Source organism: Semicossyphus pulcher, unplaced genomic scaffold (assembly GCF_022749685.1).
Source record: "Semicossyphus pulcher isolate SPU_LCO1_2020_fin unplaced genomic scaffold, fSemPul1.0.p SCAF_6, whole genome shotgun sequence".
NCBI classification, from domain to species: Eukaryota; Metazoa; Chordata; class Actinopteri; order Labriformes; family Labridae; genus Semicossyphus; species Semicossyphus pulcher.
Window position 1 is genome coordinate 5,140,232 of NW_027211737.1, and position 20,434 is coordinate 5,160,665.

At 43.2% G+C, this 20,434-nt stretch overlaps 1 protein-coding gene across 1 annotated transcript in view; it reads left to right on the forward strand.

The window, feature by feature from the left end:
• Positions 1-20,434, forward strand: part of abca2 (ATP-binding cassette, sub-family A (ABC1), member 2) — an 82,091-nt gene that overhangs the window by 58,715 nt on the left and 2,942 nt on the right. The window contains exons 23-46 of the mRNA XM_069683797.1: positions 678-874; positions 2,016-2,189; positions 2,408-2,604; positions 2,770-2,890; positions 3,129-3,419; positions 4,217-4,435; positions 5,761-5,863; positions 6,557-6,882; positions 7,135-7,348; positions 7,636-7,741; positions 7,819-7,930; positions 8,032-8,092; positions 10,508-10,682; positions 10,862-10,977; positions 12,369-12,516; positions 12,728-12,851; positions 13,021-13,153; positions 15,121-15,241; positions 15,465-15,643; positions 15,806-15,947; positions 16,588-16,722; positions 17,894-17,997; positions 18,086-18,178; positions 19,212-19,314. Of these exons, the coding sequence (XP_069539898.1) occupies positions 678-874; positions 2,016-2,189; positions 2,408-2,604; positions 2,770-2,890; positions 3,129-3,419; positions 4,217-4,435; positions 5,761-5,863; positions 6,557-6,882; positions 7,135-7,348; positions 7,636-7,741; positions 7,819-7,930; positions 8,032-8,092; positions 10,508-10,682; positions 10,862-10,977; positions 12,369-12,516; positions 12,728-12,851; positions 13,021-13,153; positions 15,121-15,241; positions 15,465-15,643; positions 15,806-15,947; positions 16,588-16,722; positions 17,894-17,997; positions 18,086-18,178; positions 19,212-19,314 (3,694 nt within the window). The remainder of the gene's footprint in view (positions 1-677; positions 875-2,015; positions 2,190-2,407; positions 2,605-2,769; positions 2,891-3,128; positions 3,420-4,216; positions 4,436-5,760; positions 5,864-6,556; positions 6,883-7,134; positions 7,349-7,635; positions 7,742-7,818; positions 7,931-8,031; positions 8,093-10,507; positions 10,683-10,861; positions 10,978-12,368; positions 12,517-12,727; positions 12,852-13,020; positions 13,154-15,120; positions 15,242-15,464; positions 15,644-15,805; positions 15,948-16,587; positions 16,723-17,893; positions 17,998-18,085; positions 18,179-19,211; positions 19,315-20,434) is intronic.

Here is a 20,434-nt window from a genome sequence, read left to right on the forward strand (position 1 = left end):
TTTTTCAAAACAAATACAGCAGAAATGAAGCTGGGGTAATTACCTGTCGAGCAGAACTGTCTAACTCAGCATCGCTTTTTAATCCTTTCAGGTCCCGTAGCTCTCTCCACCTCAGAAATGCCGCTCCAATGTTTACTCTCGTTTCGTTTCAGTCTCGGTCCAACTCCTTCGGCTTAACGGTCCTGTAGTGTAAGCCGTAGTTGGCAGTGGAGGGATGGGCAGTTTTTTCATTCCCAGTGGTGGTTTTTTAGCCATTGTGGACACAAACCGGCTGACGCTGAGCACACTGAAGAAATTGAGCTCGACCGTGTGAGCATGCGCGGAGGAGTGGTGCTGCGCTGCGTGTGATTGACAGCAGCCTGAGAGACTGCTTGGCTCTGATTGGTTGTTGTGTTTCGGGAGCGTTGAATTCTTACAAATGCCATTAGGAGCAGTAGGAGGAGCCAGAGGAACATGACTTTTTTCACAGATAATCTCTCTCATGTACTGCTGCATGTTTAATGTGACAGTTTGAGCGAATATGACACAAAGTTACTTTTAATTATATTACCTACTACAGCTTTAATGTGAAACAATCGTTGAAGGTGTTAAGTTTCTTTGACTGTAACTAAGCTCTGAGTTGTGTGTGTGTGTGTGTGTGTGTGTTTGTGTGTGCATTTGTGTGTGTGTATTTCCAGGATGATTGTGGACTTGGAGTTATCCAACAAGCGTCACAGCTTAGTGCAGACTTTGTCCGGCGGGATGAAGAGGAAGCTCTCTGTGGCCATCGCCTTCGTCGGCGGCTCCAGAGCCGTCATCCTGGACGAACCCACAGCGGGCGTGGACCCGTATGCCCGCCGGGCCATCTGGGACCTAATCCTCAAGTACAAACAGGGTGAGAGGCAGGAGATTGTTTAAACAGTTCTCGTTGTAGTCCAGTGTAGTCTTTGAGATAATGAAGCTGTGGCACTCTTAAAGATGTGTCTTTATGAAGCTGCCTTCAGATCAGTTATCTGTGTAAATAAAGCATGTCTTTAAGTTATACAAGGTCTTTTGCACGCCAAAGAATTCCTTGACTTTCTTTTGCAGATGATGAGGCTGCCTGGGGTCAGACTCACACACACTCTATAAAATACAGAGTGTAACTCTGCTGGGACTGGACGTCAGTTTAACATCAGAGAGACGACAGGCTCTAACATTAGACAAAGATCTTTGTTAGGGTTAGAAGAGTTAGAAGCAATGTTTGCATTAGTTTAGATAAATACTGAAAATTAGGTGTTGCAGTAGTAACTCTTGGTATCTACTGCACTAGATGATGTTGGTCAAAACTCAATTTTGCATTGACATCAACTAAAAACAGAAATACTTAAATCCTCAAAACACCTACAGATTTCTAGGTGTACCTGTAATAGTCTTCCCATTGAGTGGATGTTAACATTATGTTTTGCAAAGGTTGGTTTTTGGTCACCATTTCTGGTGAATTAAAACCAAATGACTTAAATCCACAAGCAAAAATATGTACGTCTCGGAGTTGAATGATGTGTGGATGTTAACATTTCGACCTTAGCTGATTTTTTTAGCTGATGCTTTATTTGGTCACCAGGTCTCATGATGATCATCTCTGAGTTATCAGACGTCACAACTTACTTTTAACCCAATCACGATGTTAAACGACTCGCTGGAAGACTGTGGGGCGTGTCATGGACACAGTTGTAACCGTGGTAATTGTAGTCCACGCTGAGCTGTTCGCTGTCAGTTTTGCTTCCTTGTCTTTGCATTAAACCCTTATGCACTAAATTATATTTTATACTTAATTTATATTTGAGTTATTTCTGTATTACTCTTATTTTTTACTGTAGCTCTGGAGCAGTCTGGCACTGGAATCTTCTATCTTATCTTATAAGAACAGAAAAACTGAAACATATTGTGTATGTGTTTTCAGTTCTCTGATTGATGTTGCAGATGTCCTTCCTGGCTAGTTCTGATATCTTTGATAATGTAAGTGAGTGTAAGTGTGTGTTATCTCTCTGCCTCAGGCCGCACCATCCTGCTGTCCACCCACCACATGGATGAAGCAGACCTCCTGGGAGATCGCATTGCCATCATCTCACACGGGAAACTCAAGTGCTGCGGCTCGCCGCTCTTTCTGAAGAGCACGTACGGAGACGGATACAAACTGACGCTGGTCAAGAAGCAGAGTGAAGGCAGAGGTGTGTGTGTGTGTGTGTGTGTGTTTTCCCTGTAGGAGTGAGCTGTAGACTGACTATAAAAAGACGGAGAGTTCACCTAGTGTTGATATTGTCATTGTTATTACTGTTGCCGGTTGTATTTTTACGTCTTTTTCATCCCTGTCTCCCTCTTTTCTTTTTTCCTTCAACCCTCCCAACCTTCATCCATCATGCCGCTGTGTGTTTATGTCCTCCTTCAGGCCAGGGCGGCCAGCTGCAGCCTCCGTCCTCTCTGTCTCCATCCTCCTCCCTGTCGCCCTGCTCAGAGGCTCGGGTCACACAGTTTATCCGCCAGTTTGTGGCGTCCTGTCTGCTGGTTTCCGACTCCAACACTGAGCTGTCCTACGTGCTGCCCTCCGAGGCCGTGAAGAAGGGCTGCTTCGAGAGGTTGTTCCAGGTACAACATCATCTGTATGCAGGCCAAAAATGCATGCAAGAGCTTTGTATATGACTATAAAGTGGCTGTGAACAATATCAACATTAACATTGTATTTCATATAACACATTGCACGTATGTTCTGCACAGTACTTTGACGCTCTCCTGTGTTGTTTGTCCCTGCAGGCTTTGGAGCAGAGCCTGGACAGCCTGGCTCTGACCAGCTTCGGGGTGATGGACACCACCCTGGAGGAGGTCTTCCTCAAAGTGTCTGAAGAGGACCAGTCTCTGGAGAACAGTGACGCTGGTGAGACCGTGATCCTGTCCTGTGTGTCCACGGAGCTCAGAAAGTTTTTAGCTTTCATAAATAAGTCATGACTTTCTCAGCAAAAATAGGTTTCTGCAGAATGTGCAGCGTCAGAGGAAAAGTTCTGACGTCCTCTTTGAGTTTATGTTTTGGCTCCAGGCTGAGATAATAATCCTCTCTCTCTCTCTCTCTGTATCTCTCTTTCTCTGTATCTCTCTTTCTCTCTCTCCCCTGGCAGACATGAAGGGTTCCCCGGGGGGAAGCTCGGTGGGGAAATCCTCCGTGGGTTCAGCAGGCCTGGGGGGTCCACAGGGTGAGACCGGGCCTGCAGTGGAGGGTGATAAGCCGGAGGTGGAGCTGAGTAATCTGGTGATGAGTTCCAGGCTGAGCCAGAGCCAGTCCTCCCTGAAATCCTCCTCGTCCGTCGGCTCGGTGCGGGGGGACGAGGGGGGGCTGTACGCAGACTTCTATGGAGATTACTGTCCACTTTTTGACAACGGCCAAGAGTCGGACTCTGCCAGCCTGAGGGGTAAGAAACAAGATGGCAGATGTGCTGACTTTTCATCCCAGTTACTGAGCACCGTGACGGCTGCAAGCAAGAGGTGTTGGCAGATAAATCACAGTTAGATTTACACCATTCTGCTTTTAACATCTCAGATTTATAAAGAGCAGACTGATTTATAGTTGACACATGTGAGTGATTAAGTCGATTCAAGAATTTTCTTTGTGGTTTCAACTAAATTTAGGAGTGGTTCAGATCTGTACAGATCATCTCCATATTGCCTGAATTTAATAACTTAATAAAGTAAAAAAAAATTAAGTAAATTAAAGTGTAACTGCATCCACAAGTCTGACCATAACTCCACCCACTGCACAATTTTTAAAAATGCTCAAAGTGGGCAAGGGGCTGAAAGAGGGGTGCAAGGGGGGTGTGTGTCCGGCAGCTCAGTGACGTCCCCTCTCCTGTCCAGAGAAAAAAGAGAGCGACACGGAGTCACAGGGCACAGATGCCACAGAGGGCTCTTTTGAGGTGGAGGACTTCTCCCCTCCACAGTTCCCTGAAGAGCACTTGAGTGTGGTGGAGGACCGTGGGGGTCCTGAGCCCTTCATTTATCAAGCCCTTTAAAAGGGACCTTTACTGATTTTACACATAAACCTCCACATGTTTTGTGGAGTGCTGCAGCATGTCTGTAAAATGTTTACAGTGATGAGCAACACATGCAGTGCAAAATGTCAGGTCTGCAGAATCATCATCATCATCATGCAGACATGCATTGTGACGGCCGTTTTCCCTTTTACATCTGGTGTCTCGTTCAAATCCTGCAGATGCAGAGAACCCGTCGTCCCCGGAGCTGGAGGTCCTGGAGGGGCAGGGCAGCTTCAAACTGGAGGGTTGGTGGTTAAAGCTGAGTCAGTTTCACGGCCTCATCGTGAAAAGATTCCACTGTGCCAAGAGGAACACCAAGGGCCTCTTCTCTCAGATCCTCCTGCCTGCCTTCTTCGTCTGCGTGGCCATGACTGTGGCTCTCTCTGTGCCCGAGATCGGTGAGTTTGCATACATGGTTTAGAGTGGGGTCTTTTGAAGTCTTGATACGATTCTGGTATAAAAACTTAAAAGATTCCTCTTTTAATATAGCAACAAAAAACAAAGCTGCACACAGTGCTGGTAATGAAAAAGTCACTGAAAACATACTGTTAATATTTCCTCTCTATCATCACTGTTGACCCTGGGGAAGTGCAGTGATGTTAGCATCTACAGAGAATCTGCCCTCTGTCTGTATTTTCTAATTTTCTGTTTCTGTTGTTATTCAGTGTTTGGGTCATTCTGGGTGTCAGTCTCGTGAGGTTGTGTGTCAGTGTGTCGTCTCCCATCCAACAGTCTGCAGGTCTGAACTCAAAGACAAAAGCAAAATCGCTGTCTCTCTCCTCTGCTCTCTGTCCGTCTGCAGCAGACACTAACTTGTGTGTCTGAATGAGACACCAAAGAGTGATGACAAAGCATTGGTATTTAGCGACCTGTAAATGAGAACCATCTGCTGCGTGGTGGCTGTATGAGAGCTGCAGGTGTGACAGAGGACAGAGCAGAGAGGACACACACAGCAAGCAGGATGACACGTGTTTTCAGCAAATACAAATAAAGTACAGGAAGGGCACCTTCCTGCAAGGTTGTGTGGAGGTGTGCAGGTGTTAAACTATCCTTTAGAATATGACTCTAAAACCATCAGAAAAAAATAGTGCTGCTCTCTCTCTTCACTTCTCTTTAGGTCGCTGGACCATCACTGCTCTCTTCTGCTCGCAGTAGTTTAGTGTTTTTTGCAAAGCTTTGGTAGTTTTACATACTATTTAATGTAAATGAACTATTTTACTGTTGATTAACACTCAAAACTGTTTTAAAATAAGTTTCTACTCATGTACCGAGTGCGTTCAGAGAAGAGCCCAGATGCAGAGAAATCACTGCATTTGACCTTTACTTCCTTGGAACAATACTTCATTTGTTTCTGTATGTGAAACTCTTACTATGCTTTAATAACACAGCACTGCACAAGGTGGAAGAAGTGTGCCTTTACTTAAATTAAAGAGGTTATACCACATGTAAAAGTAGTCTTGTAGGAAATATAGGGTCCCATGCACTGTTGTCTAAGAGTTGGAAGGTCTCCTGTAAGGGTCCTGCAGCCTGAGCAGGTAGTGTGCAATGGTTTATCAGAGATTTTTAGAGGGGGAAGTATACAGAACAATTCAAAAAACATGAAAGGGACTTTGAAGTGACCTTTGTTGTGAGAAAACTTTAATTCATTGCACTATTAAAAGAAAACTAAAGAAGATCCTGTAATGATGTGATGGATGAACTTTCTGTTTGTCTTGTTTTTCAGGAGATTTGCCCCCCCTCATCTTGTCCCCATCTCAGTATCATAACTACACCCAGCCGAGAGGCAACTTCATCCCCTACGCCAACGAAGACAGACCCCAATACAGGTGAGATGTCTTTTAGTTCTGTTTCTATCCCTCTGTGCTGACGCCTGTCTCGGCCAGAGGTGTAACGTTTTTGTTTTATCCGTCTGTGCATCACTTATCGAAATCAGTGTTACAAAGTGATTTACCAAACATAAAATCCCAATAATAAAAAAAACACAACAATGTAGGAATAAAACAGGAAGATGCAGATTAAAAGAGGAAAAACTTAAAACAATTGCCGACTAAAAGGGATAATAAATAAATAAAACAACAGGGATAAAACTTTACAGGAAGACCTTTGAATAAAAACAAATCTACTAATGATTTAAAAAAAGACAGTGATGTAGCAGGTGGGACTTTCTTAGGGCCCGATCAGACAGAACGCGTTTTACAGCCTGCATAATGCGAGGTGCACCGCACTGCCTTTTCTGCAAGGCACACAGAGCGGAAAAACGCGAGGCAATCTGCAAAGCAAAAGCAGCGTGCGAAAAAATCGTCTCTCATTGACAACAATGATAAAAAAACCCCCAGCTGCTAAAACGCGCCCTGTCTGATCGGGCCCTTAGGCAGGTCGTTCTACACCTGAGTTTGGACTCAGGCTTCCAGAATACGTTTCCTGCTTTCAGAATGAGAGTCAAAGTAAAATAGACAAATTACATTTTGGTTATTACTACATCTTTGCTGAGAATCTCATTTTGACATCTTCCATCTCAGGAGTAAGCTGTCCCCAGACGCCAGACCGCAGAAGATCGTCAACACCCTCCGTCTGCCGTCAGGTGTGGGGGCTACCTGCGTCCTTAAAACCCCCTTCAACAGCACGCTGGACCAGCTGGCCCAGACCCTCAACCCCAGCGCCAACAACTCCAAGACCCTGGCTGCTCGCTACTTTGACTCCATGTGTCTGGACTCCTTCACCCAGGGGGTCCCCCTCTCTAACTTTGTGCCCCCACCTCCCTCACCAGCCCCTTCAGATGACCCGGACCCCCGCTTTGAGGACGGACTGTGGAACTTCACTGTCGCCCCTCCAACCACAGTCCATGGTGAGTCTGCTTTCATGTCCATAATGGAGGCCCCGGCTGTTCTGAGGTGTCAGTGCAAACCAGTGAACCACCATACTGCTCTGAGTTAAACAAAACAAAACCAAAACCACTAACATCAGAAGATTGAAGGTATTAAGTGACATTTTGACATGCTTCTGAGGGGGCGTCGTGGTATTGTGCGTGCTGGCCAGTGTTAATGTGAATTCTGTCAGGGGTCATCGAGTTAAAGACTCCTCCTTCATGTTTTCTCAGAGCCTGTGACGTCCCCCCCCACCCTCCCCCTGTCCATCCATGAGCCGGTGCGTTGTACCTGCTCCATGCAGGGGACGGGCTTCTCCTGCCCCAGCGGGGTGGGAGGGCGGCCCGCGCTAATGAAGGTGGTGACAGGTGACATCCTGGTGGACATCACAGGCCGGAACGTCTCCGAGTACCTGCTCTTCACGTCAGACAGACTGCGGCTGCACAGGTAGGACTGTCCATGAAGTTAGAAGCACAGGAGCTGGGGGGGGGACCATCTTACGTCAAGGGGGGGGGGGGGGGGGGGGGGGGGTCGAAACAGAGAGTATGAGATCTAACGGAGAAGCAGGAAGGCAAAATGTGCAACAATTGAGAAGGAAAATTTGGCGGCTGCAATATGATGTTAATTACTACACAGCTGAACACATACATATATGCATAGTCTCTGTTGCTCTTGCACTAACAGCTCTATCCATTACAAAAGCCTTCTATCGACTGTTTATGTTTTTCCAACAGATACGGGGGCTTAACCGTGGGGAACATCCAGAAATCAATCCCAGCATCCTTTGGGAGAAACATACCTCCAATGGTTAGGAAGATAGCAGTTCGCAGATCAGCTCAGGTAAGATGTGAACTCTGACCTGAAGAAGTTCTCAAACAGTATAAACAATCACTGAGTGAGCGACCGTCTGTGTGCAGGTTCTCTACAACAACAAAGGTTACCACAGCATGCCGACGTACCTCAACGTCCTCAACAACGCCATCCTGCGTGCCAACCTGCCGACTTCCAAAGGCAACCCGGCTGCATACGGTGATTACATCACACGGACAGAGATTTATTCAATTAGACTTTAATGTGTACTTTTAAAAAATCTAAATTAAGTTGATGTTTTGTTTTTATGTGTGTTGCAGGTATCACTCTGACAAACCACCCAATGAACCGAACCAGTGCCAGCCTCTCTCTGGACTACTTGTGAGTTGCTCTAAGGAAAAGATCAAATGGGTCTAAAATAAAAGTATAATAGCTCGAGCATTCATTCTTTTAGCAACAGAAAGCAAAGACTTCTTATCTCCTCGTCATCATGTTCGGCACCACATGTTCTTTTTAGATCAATACATTCCTTTAAGGGAGTGTATAAAGGAGTGAAACCGAGCTGGAGGCAACGATTTGGCCTTGGGAGATTGTATATATTTATATTCCGGTTTAAACTGCCCTAAAATGAAAACCTTAAAGCAGAAGTTTGGTATTTTTAAACCTTTGCCGTATTTTTACAAATTTGTGTGTTGAAATGATTGGAATCGGTCCAGTAGATGGCCTCCGCTGTAGCAATGGCAGCGACATAATCCAGGGACAACGGTGCAAGATCAAAGTATGTCCGCTGAAAGTGCTTGTTTTTGCCACTGACAGGTTGTTACTCCAGGTGTCCGACAACATTACAGAAATGATCCCTGCAAAGATCGACCTTTTTGTAAAGAGTAAGATTATTTTTTGTGTAACCAATAACAGTGACATTTCTAGATAAAGAAATGAGATGCATGTAAATATGTTAGGTCTAATTACTCATAGATAGTTGCCTGTTTGGTCCCTGTGGACTTGGCCGCCTCCTCCAGTTTATTTTGGGCTCATGAAAGAAAGTCTGCAGCACAGCCTGTTGATCAGAGGGGAGAAATCCTCTGACGTGGTTACACAGTGTTTTGTAGTGTCCGAGGTATCACCCTTGGACACTGCTGCAGTCTTAGGTGAGGACAGCGGAGGAGCAGCCCCGCTTACTCCCCAAACAAAGTATCCAGAGCCATATAGACAGAGAGGGGGGATCGTTTCTGTTATTGTCGGATACCTGGGGTAACAACCTGAGCAAAATCAAGAACTTTTAGTGGACGTACTTTGATCGGGCACATTTGCCCTGGTGGATTATGTCACAGCCATTGCGGCTACAGCGGAGGCTACCTACTGGACTGATTCCAAAAGTTTTTGTTCCTATGAGTCATTTCGACACAAATTAATACAAATAGGGCCCAGGTTTAAAATACTGATCTTCTCCTTTAATATAAATAGGGCGTAACATACACGTACAACTTTCATAACATTTAGGTTGTACAGATTTGATCTCAAAGAGCAGAAACACATATAGACATGTTTCTACTGCACGTGTAGTAATCCAAACACCTTTGTACCGTGCTCTGTAAAACATGTTGTAAATGATGTCGAGTTCAAATAACTTCAGATTTTTTCTTTTGATCTTTTTCAAATGTTATGGTTCATTAACAAAACCTTTTTGCTTTCAGTGCTGACTGTGACAGCAGCGTAGACAGTGAAGCTGTGAGACCGCTGCCTCCAGTTACTGATGAAGGAACCTCAGGCGATCTCAACGTGATTTAGATTTTAGACATCGGTTACAACAACATCCTGATTACATCGTGGAGAAACGGAGAGAAAACTTCCGCCACATGTTTGTGATGAAGTTTACTAGCTAGTTAGCTTAATCATTAACAGCTGCATTTAATCATCACAGGCTACTTACACTGGCAAATATGTTTTTTTATAGATATTCACTATGGATGTATCTTCAGTTTATTTGCTAATGCAGCTGCTCTGTAATGATTAAATGCAGCTCCTACCTGATTATGCTAACTCCCCTGACGATGAACAACAAAATGCATCTACAGGTCACTGAGAGAGGACCTACATTATTGTAAAAGTAATAATCTAATATTAATAATACTCTTGATCCACTTCTGAAGAGAATCCTCTGCGCGACCAGTGAATCTATGTAGAGTGTCCGGTCTCATACAGTGGGACTCTTCGTGGTGTTAATACTTACGTACGTGTTGTGCACTTTTTATCCAAAGTTAAAGTTTGTCACGATTGTGAGAGCAGCTGATTAACTTCACAGGTTCTTCCTGAAGTCCTTTACATCATTGTCAAAAATAAAGTTACATAGAAAGTTACAGTAAAAGTAGGACAGCTTCTTAGGAAAGCTTGTATTTCCCGTAATTCCCCAGATTCAGATTCATGTATATTTATTTTTAAAGTGTGTAAGCGCTGCCACCGGGGCGGTGTCAGACGAGCAGATTAACAGCACGCTGCAGAAACAGCCTTTGTTTACATTTTCCACTTAAAGATTGACAGTGAGTGATGTGTGATTGAATGTGAGTGTTTGACTGTTCAAAGAAAGCAGGAGGACATAAACAGAAAGGAATCAGCAAAGAGAGGAGACGCGGCGGGGGCTAACCTCGACACAAAATCAAAGTTCCCCACAGGAGCTTTAAGGATTGGAAGCATTTAAAGATACTCCCAGAGAAGACATCAAAATCAGCGAAAATACACATGTAGTGATCAGTGTTAAAGTTCACTAGTGTGTTAATATGTCCTCTCTGCTGTCTCCAGGCTCCAGGGCACAGATGTGGTGATTGCCATCTTCATCATTGTTGCCATGTCCTTCGTGCCGGCCAGCTTTGTGGTTTTCCTGGTGGCAGAGAAATCAACTAAAGCCAAACACCTGCAGTTCGTCAGCGGCTGTGACCCCGTCATCTACTGGCTGGCTAATTACATCTGGGACATGGTGAGGTGGATTCTGTGTGTGTGTGTGTGTGTGTGTGTGTGTGTGTGTGTGTGTGTGTGTGTGTGTGTGTAGGTGTGTGTGTGTGTGTGTGTGTGTGTGTGTGTGTGTGTGTGTGTGTGTGTAAATACTGCAGAGTTTGTCCAGATGTGAACATGCTCTCTCCTCTCGTCTCTCCTCAGCTGAACTACCTGGTACCTGCCACCTGCTGTGTCATTATCCTGTTTGTGTTCGACCTGCCGGCCTACACCTCCCCCACCAACTTCCCTGCCGTCCTCTCCCTCTTTCTGCTCTACGGGTGAGACATCTGACTGCACACACACACACACACACACACACACACGCACACACACACACCATCTTCACTTTTACTAATCAGCCATTGTCATGATGCTCTGCTTTCCACCAAATCATATTGAGGAACCATTTTCCATTGAAAAACCACAGTCCCTGTTACACCCATTGACTGTATATGGACGACACGTCTCCACTACGGCAGGTCTGACGGCCCGCCCCTTCCTCTACCCAAAACACAGCTTTACCTAGTGGACTTGCCGTGTTGGAGCCCTCAGGTGGGCTCAGTCTGCAGCAGAACAGCTTCTTGTGTCGGTCTGAAGCAGATATTCATGCTTATGGAAAGTTCAATGACTGTAGTGTTAGTGTTACGTCTCCTCTCGCCGTTCCTCCTCTACTCTGCTACTCGGGAACAGAACGCTGCAGGAGCCCCATTTGTCAACAGAGCTGTCAATCATGAGGCTAAACTAAAAGTTAACTTGTCAGAAAAATGAGCACTTGGACGTAAATCATCATGATAAGAACTAACTATAATGACAGAAACCATGTTTGAGAAAAATGTATTTGACATGTATTCTGATTTTATAGTTTGACTCATGTCCCATCTGTTAACATGGAGGAGGCGGGCTTTATGAGCTAAACTGCAGCAAGTCAGCAGGGGGCGATAGAGATGCATTGGGGAGCTTTCCTGTGGGCCATCTTTGTATAGAGTCGATGCTTATACCAGACTTCAAAACACAAAGTTTAGTGCAGTCTGAGCAAAGGAATTAATGTTTGTCTCAGTCCCTAAAGAAATAAAAGCTTTGCATGTAGACTATTAATTTGAGAGTTGATACAGTATCACTAAACATGTTAGTAATAATTACTTGTATGTTGACATGATTGAAATACGGGCTCGTATTTTTCTTAAGTTCAAGTTGTACAGATGGTGAAAACCAGGAAAGGAAGGACATTTCACACCACAGAAGCCTGTTTATTTGCACAGCAGTTTCAGTTCCTCAATCAACTGTCTTACATGCAACCAAGAAAAAGAGGCTGAAAGAGAGTTGAATAGAGTTGATATGAACTGGACTCTGGTCTGAGAAAAGAAAAGGAAAGAGAGTACAACATGAAGGAGAAGAAGATTTAGGATGTCTGTGTTGGTGGTTCTTGAATAGAAAGTATTCAAGGAAAGTGAAATGCAGCCCAGTCTCCTCTGCTTCACCTTTAGTCTGATGTTTGCTGGCTGGGGCTTTGAATACAGTCACAATCCCTCAGGTTGAATTCAAAATATCCTGTTTTTGACCTACTTGAAGGTACATTTTTGGATTGCATCCTTGTCTTTGGTGTAAAGTTTCTCCCCTGTCCTGAAACGTTGAACGTCTTTGATGACATTGCTCATGTTTTTTCTTCCAGGTGGTCCATCACTCCCATCATGTACCCAGCATCCTTCTGGTTCGAGGTCCCCAGTACAGCCTACGTGTTCCTCATCGTCATCAACCTCTTCATCGGCATCACTGCGACTGTCGCCACCTTCCTCCTGCAGCTCTTTGAACATGACAAGGTCGGTTGTACTCTTGTTAATTTAATGTCAACATATTCTTTAAAGCTGAGGATTAGATACGGCATAATCTCCCCCTTATATTTAGGAAATAGATTAAGAATGGAACAAAAGCTAATCCTGCTCAATGGATTAGCATTATGTAACTGATTGTTTCCTTGTAATTGTTTCTTTGGGATGTTTCTGTATTATTTCTTTATTGTTTGTTCTCCAGGATCTGAAAAAAGTCAACAGCTATCTGAAGTCCTGTTTCCTCATCTTCCCCAACTACAACCTGGGCCACGGTCTGATGGAGATGGCCTACAACGAGTACATCAACGAATACTACGCTAAAATAGGTACGTTCACCAGCAGCTGTAGTGTGTGTGTGTTCGTGGTGATGAAGGAGCATGTCACCCAGAGGCTCATTGAGGCTCTGTGGTAGAGAGGAGGAACATATATCAGGCATTGTTCACACACAAGACCGGAAGAGGGTGAACTAAATGAGCTGTGCTTGTGTGCTTTCAGGCCAGTTTGACAAGATGAAGTCTCCGTTCGAGTGGGACATAGTGACTCGAGGACTTGTTGCCATGACAATCGAAGGCTTTGTTGGCTTCCTCATCACCATCCTCTGCCAGTACAACTTCCTCAGGAAACCCCCGTGAGTGATGCATGTGTGAGGTGTCAGCTTTTACTGTCACACCCTCAGATTTAAAGAGTGACCCTCTCTTTACAGCTGAAACGTATGGATCACAGAGACGGCTGTAGATAGAGATATGAGCTTCTCCACCCACAGTATCAGAAAATTAACCATAATGCAATGCTACTAAAAGAAAGATTGTTCAGAGTTGGTGCAGAGAACTTACATAAAAAAAGTCTCACCACTTACCACAAAAAACAATTTAGACAGCATAATTTTTCAGATCCACACCAAAGACATCACTAAAATGAGGTTGTCCCTAAAAGAACCTTTTGTCGAGTTTGGAGTTTGGGTTGAACAAAAAGGGGGATGAACCAGGTGCAGACTCTGGATGACACTAAACAAGGCAAAACAAAGGGCTTATGGTAATTGTCCAGGGAATCAAAAAATCCAATGAAGGTAGAAAACACAAAGAGCCACGAGGAAAATCCCCAAGAGTACCAGTATCAAACTTAAGAAGGTCCACAGGAGAATAGAGGGTGACTAGGCGACGGGTTGCACCGCAGTTTCCCAAGGAAAGATGATACCGTAAGTGGCACAGAGACAAAGAAGACAAAGGCTGTGACGTTCCAGCGCTTTGCATTGTGGGTTACAGTAGGCGAGGTAGACTGGTCCGATGCATCCTGGAGATTTTTTCCATGTCAGTACAACACCCGGGCATTGCTGCACATATTGCTTTTGTTTGCATACTGCATACTACATTTTGGCCAAATCAGTAAGTACTGCTATTATATTATGGCTATTTAAACACAGCAAAAGACTGAACACACTGGGGAGGTGAGGCTAATCAGGCATAGGTGAAAACAATAGGGGCAGGGCACATCATCAAACAAGTGGGAAAACACACAAAGGCAGGAAGTAGAACATCACAGGAGACGAAACAGGAAATTATCTAAACAACACAATACAAATAAAATACGTAACTAAACAACAGCTCATTACACCTTCATCAGTTTTCACAAGGTTTTTTTGCAGTTCTGCTTGAAGCTCAGCTGATACTGTTTTTTCTTTGTGATCCACTATGGAAGCCTGGCATCTGGATAAAAAACTGAGAGGAGGAAGACTTCTTTATTTTACCTTTCGAGATTGAAGACCAAGTGTTGAGAAGAAATTTAAATGTCAAGAATAAAGTAAAAAAATTGAAATACTGTTCGGTAAAATCCGGAATATTAGACGCAGTCTGTTTTTGGGGGTGTCCCAGAGGGGAAAAAGGTTTACTACAGTTATTTATTGATAAATACGTGTTATTTCAACACTATTTCACTTTATTTTCATTGAAACACATTCAAAACACACAAATTACAGCCTACCGTCTGTTTTCTCCATATCGAGTTTGCAATCCTGCGAGTTCCCGGTGCTGTAGTTGAGCTCAGCCTTAGGTTATGTTGATAGTTGTGAGGGCAGCTGCACTGGTAATCATGACGGCGCATGTCTGTGACAAAGCTAGCACCATCGTCTCAGTAAAACACCGTACCACAATAATAAATAATAAATAAATAATAAAATACCTCTCTCTAAATTTTATACTGGTATATTGGTTGCACCGTTTTTTAGGATGCAGACCACTTTTAAATGCAAAAAAAATGCATTAAAAATGCGTCTGATATAACGAATTTTAAGGTAAATTATGAAAATAAAGCCCAAAAGTCATTTTAAGTTCTAATAAGTTTTTTTTTTTTTTTTTTACATTAAAACGTCTTTATATCAGGCAATAAAAAAAGACATGCCTGGCACTAAAACTCCTCCATGCAAGGTGACCAAGACAGCGCTCAGGCTTCAGGTTTACTCACTGCACTATGTTCCAGTGCTTTCTGACTTTATTTTCTGCTTTTAGATTATATTTAACTAACATGGTTTTGTGCTTGTGTGTGTGTCTGTGTGTGTGTGTGTGTGTGTGTGTGTGTGTGTGTGTGTGTGTGTTTGTCCAGGAGGGTGCCTGTCAGCTGCCAGCCTATAGATGACGACGATGTAGATGTTTCCTGTGAGAGGCAAAGAGTGCTGCGAGGAGACGCCGACAACGACATGCTGAAGATTGAGAACCTGACAAAGGTTTACAGAGTCACCTCATCTGTGTTTACAAAGTCCAGCTCTGTTTCTTACATACTTTACCCTGGACAATTACAAACCAATTTGTACTTATTTGCACATTTTACTGATACAAGGTTATCGTCATGAAACAGACAGGATTCGTAGCTATTTGAGCTTACACTTTCTCACACTGGTATGTTCCTTTAATGTTTATCTGCATGTGTGATATATTTGCGTCTATCAGGTGTATAAATCCAGGAAGATGGGTCGGATCCTGGCCGTAGACCGGCTGTGTCTGGGGGTCCGGCCTGGTGAGTGTTTCGGTCTGCTGGGAGTGAACGGAGCCGGGAAGACCACCACCTTCAAGATGCTGACAGGTGACGAGTGCACCACTGGAGGAGAGGCCTTCATCAACGGCAACAGGTCAGTACAAGAGGAAATGTTACACTTTAATATTGTTTATTTTGAGAAGGCAAAAACAGTCACATCTGAGTTATACAGCCAACAGTCCCTTTAATAATATATCAAGAATGACGTTTGTATCTTTGTCTGTGTGTGTGTGTGCGTGTGTGTGCGTGTTCACAGTATCCTGAAGGACCTGCTGCGTGTACAGCAGAGTATCGGTTACTGTCCACAGTTTGACGCTCTGTTTGACGACCTGACAGCCAGAGAACATCTGGAGCTCTACACTCGCCTCCGCGGGATTCCCTGGAAGGACCAGGAGAGGGTAAGCCCCCCCCCCACCACACACACACACATACAAAAACACACACACATACAAAAACACACACACTTGTGTTTTTGTATTTGTGAGAACCCTAATTGATGTAATTCATGCCCAAGCAAACTTAACCATCTCAACTCAAGTGACAACCTAACTGAGAATGCTGTTAATGTTTCTACATTTTGAATGGTTTTAATATGTTTTGTGGTTCTTTTTAATAATTTGCAAAATCAGAAGAGTCAGATTTTTGTATTTTGTTTTTTATTAATGACACATTTTTACGAATTTCATCAACAATTAGAGTTTATTAGCTCACATAACCTTTCAGTTTAGGTTGCACAGATTCTATGTATATGAAGCATTTAGGAATACTCCAAGATATGACATCACAGCATCCTTTTGATGTAGAAATGTCGTCACTATGCTGTCTTTAAACTAATATGAGTCCTGGAAAAAAAACGTCACACAAACACAAACCATGGGTTCATTTGAGGCCACACAAGGACAGAGCTACAAAATAAAATGTCTTCTGTCTGATTAAAATAAATTCTCAAACACTGACTTGTGTCAACATTGTTCTCTGGTGGGATATTTAGAAATGCATGTCCATCAAACACTCACCTTGACCTTTACCCTCCCTCAGGTTGTGCAGTGGGCGTTAGAAAAGCTGGAGTTGTCCAAGTATGCAGACAAACCTGCCGGCACTTACAGCGGGGGAAACAAACGCAAGTTGTCCACTGCCATCGCTCTGATCGGATACCCCTCACTCATCTTCCTGGTAAGAGGAGATTGAAGGATGTTTTTGTGCTGCCCGAGTTTGTATTAGAACAAAAACTAAAATAAAAATGATTAAATGGTAAATATCCTATCACTGAAGCCATCGGAAAAGTCCATTAGAACAGTGGTTCTCAACTGGTCTGGCTGCAGGACCCACCACCACCTTCTTACTGACAAATCGACACCCAGATTTCAGATTTTTTTTCAACCAATCAAATTTTTGTATGTTTGGACCTGAGACCGAACGAAAGTTCACAGTATGTCAACATCACAAAAGACAACAGTATAATAGTCAATCAAAACGGTTGACCAAACATTGCAACATAAATGCAACTCCTGTAGGGCTCATCAAGTTTCAAGATTGTTACTGTAGCTGGGATTATGGAATCAGTGTGACAAAACTACACTATGACTGCATGCACGCCCTAGGACACCCATGTCCTTTAAAATAAAAGCAACTGACTTTTTTCTTCAAGCACACATCGGCCCCCCACTGAAAACAGCCCTGCGACCCACTTTTGGGTCCCGACCCACGAGTTGAGAACCACAGCATTAGAATATCTATGGCACAAGAATAAGAATAAAATACACCCATAATAAGAGATATCTTTATTTGCTGATGATGTCCTTCTTTTCTCATCTGATATAAAGCACCCGCTTCTGGTGATAACAGTTATATGATGTTTTTAAATGAAAAAAAAAGTATGATACTTATTAAAAAGCTAAATGTAAAATGAGTAATACTTTCATTTCTCTGCCATTCAGTGGTTCTCTTCTTATTTGTCTGCAAGAAAATGTTTTGTGTCTGTCCATGGCTTAAACTCATCTCTATCTGTGTGAGGTTCCACAGGGCTCCATTTTAGGACCCATTTTATTCTGTTTTTACCTCCACGTTTCTGAGTCTTATAATCCCTACTCCCCAGCCTGTAGCTGCAGACCTCGGTTAGTTAATCCCAGGACAAGGCTGAAGACAAAGGGTCACAGCTGTGAGGGCTCCCACACTTCTGGAAAAGAACCAGAGGAACTCGAAAACCTTCTTTTGCTTTGTCTCTCGAGTCTTTGTTTTTTTCTTTAATATTTATTTTTTTAAACTTATTTCATCTGCTCTTGCATGTGTTACTTTTACATATTTTTTTTCATTCTAATTGTTTTATTTGTTGTTTTTTTTCCAGGACGAGCCGACCACCGGGATGGACCCAAAGGCACGCAGATTCCTGTGGAACTTAATCCTGGACATAATCAAGACTGGACGCTCTGTGGTGTTGACATCACACAGGTGAGACACAGCCGCCCTCACATGCTGGGATAACACTTGTTTTTCACTTTATCTTACTTCATATATCATTTTATGTGTTCCTCTGCAGCATGGAGGAGTGTGAGGCTTTGTGCACCAGACTAGGCATCATGGTGAACGGCAGGTTTAAATGTCTGGGCAGCATCCAACACCTGAAAAACAGGTCAGAGGATAAAGACCCACCTTTATTTGTGATTTCTATGGGATCTAATCTGTGTCTTTAACAACTGACAGTCATTTCTTGGTTAAATGGAAAGGGACTGCATTAATATGGCTAAAATTGTTTCAGTTCTAAGTAGTTATGCAATAATTCTACCAAGTAATACAAACCACTCATCCTGAATAAGAGGCTTTACTGTATGTTTTGCAATATTTGTAATGATTTTTTCCCTGTCCATGTCTTTAAAGTCGAGTGAAATGAAAAATGTTTTTATCCTTTTAGATCACATCCCCGGTAATATTGTGCATCTATTTGACAATATAGGCCAAAAAAAATACAGGAAAAAAAAGCCTTTTTTCGTATTCTTATATCAAAATCCGATCATTTTTTCTTCCGGTAAAACTACATTTCACGCGTGCTTACGTAAGTTAGCACCAAACAATTTCAACCAATCGATCTGCAACATTTAGCGCCAGAGCACCAAGAATGTTTGGTCAGTAAAGGTAGCTACTGCGCTGTGGAGAACGTCTGTCTACGCCCACTTCTCAACGATGAAATCAAATCCCTCTAATGATATGTCCCGCCTGCACGTCCTGTTTCACTCGGAAATACGTCACGATACGGAAGCTAGATACTCTCGCCGTTTCCGCTCGACTTTAATACTGACTGAGCAAAACAACCACAACAAAAAAGAATGAAAGCACTTTGCAATTTGCCTCTCAGTCCCCCATTGAAGCACACACACACACACACACACACACACACACTTGTTGACACACTAACCATCTGATTGCAATTAGTGCATGGCCTTCTCCTTTAGCAATACCCCGGACATACAGTATACTACTTTATGAAGGTAATATTTGTCAAAGATAAGGTCAAATAATGTGCTCATGTGTTAACTGTTAAAATATGGAATAATAATAATAATATTAATAATGTATAATATACAATAAAGGACAGCTGTTTGCTGTGTGTTGCTTTTGCTACTGTTGTGTGACCCAAATTAACATGTGCTTCTCTGACCGTGTTGCAGGTTTGGAGACGGCTACATGATCACAGTGAGGACCAAGAGCAGCTCCAATGTGAAGGAGGTGGTTCGGTTCTTTAACAGGAACTTCCCTGAGGCCGTTCTGAAGGTAGATTACTGCAGCTACATCTGTCCTTAGTATCCATCTATCCGCCAAAGAGTGACAAAAAAGTAGGATTCGTGAATACTTTCCAGCAAGTCTTCTAACCAATACGACCACAAAGCTTGTGTGTTCATACCCTCTGGTGCAACCCACAGGAGTATTTATCAAATCAGTTCCACTACCAATGCAGGCAGCACATCCTTGTACCTACATGTTCATACCATTGACTGAATAGATGGACGACGCGTCTCCATCTGGTCCCATTGTATGAAATTGATGCCAAAATAGCCCCTGTGATCTTGCGAAGGTGACGTCATTTGGAGCCAGAGACTGTGCAGTAGAGATCGGCGAGTGAAGCGGCCGTAGCCATTTCCGCTAACCCAAACACACACTTAACTTACCGAAAAAACAGCAAGGATCCCGCACGCCGGCGTGTTTAACAGCAGAACAGCTTCTTGTTTTGGTCTGAGGTTAACGTTCACAGGTATGGAAACTTCAATGACTGTAGTGATTGTTTTAGTTATGTTTCCACTCGCGGATCGTCCTCTACTCTGCTATCCTTTATACAGCATCAAATAACTAATTAAAAATAAACTTGTCAGAAATAACACTTGGACGTAAATCAGCATGGTAAGAACTATCGTGGCTGTGCCGGATTCTTCCCACTGGACCGATTCCAAAAGTTTTTGTTCCTATGAGTCATTTCGACACACAAATTTGGGAAATATAGGGCCCAGGTTTAAAAATACCGAACTTCTCCTTTAATTCATGAGGAAGCTCTGTTGGATGTGTCAATAAAAAAACTTTGTCAACAAGTGAGCCACAAGAATTTTATACAGTTTTCAAATGTCACTATGTATAGCTCATTTCTCTACACCCCCTCAAGCATATGTTATAACTACACAAGTTAGAACAAGCATATTAAAACACCACCTTAATGTTTGAACCCCCTCAGGCATGTTGAGTTGTTCACTGGCTAATTATCTTGTCTAATGAAGAGACTAGTTTTTACTTCCCTGAGAGAGAAAGATACAAACGTCTTTGCTAAATCCAGAAAGTATTCCGTTTCCAGGAGCTCTCTCTCTTTACGTAGAAAACACCATTAAGAGGTGGTTGTGTCCTTCTT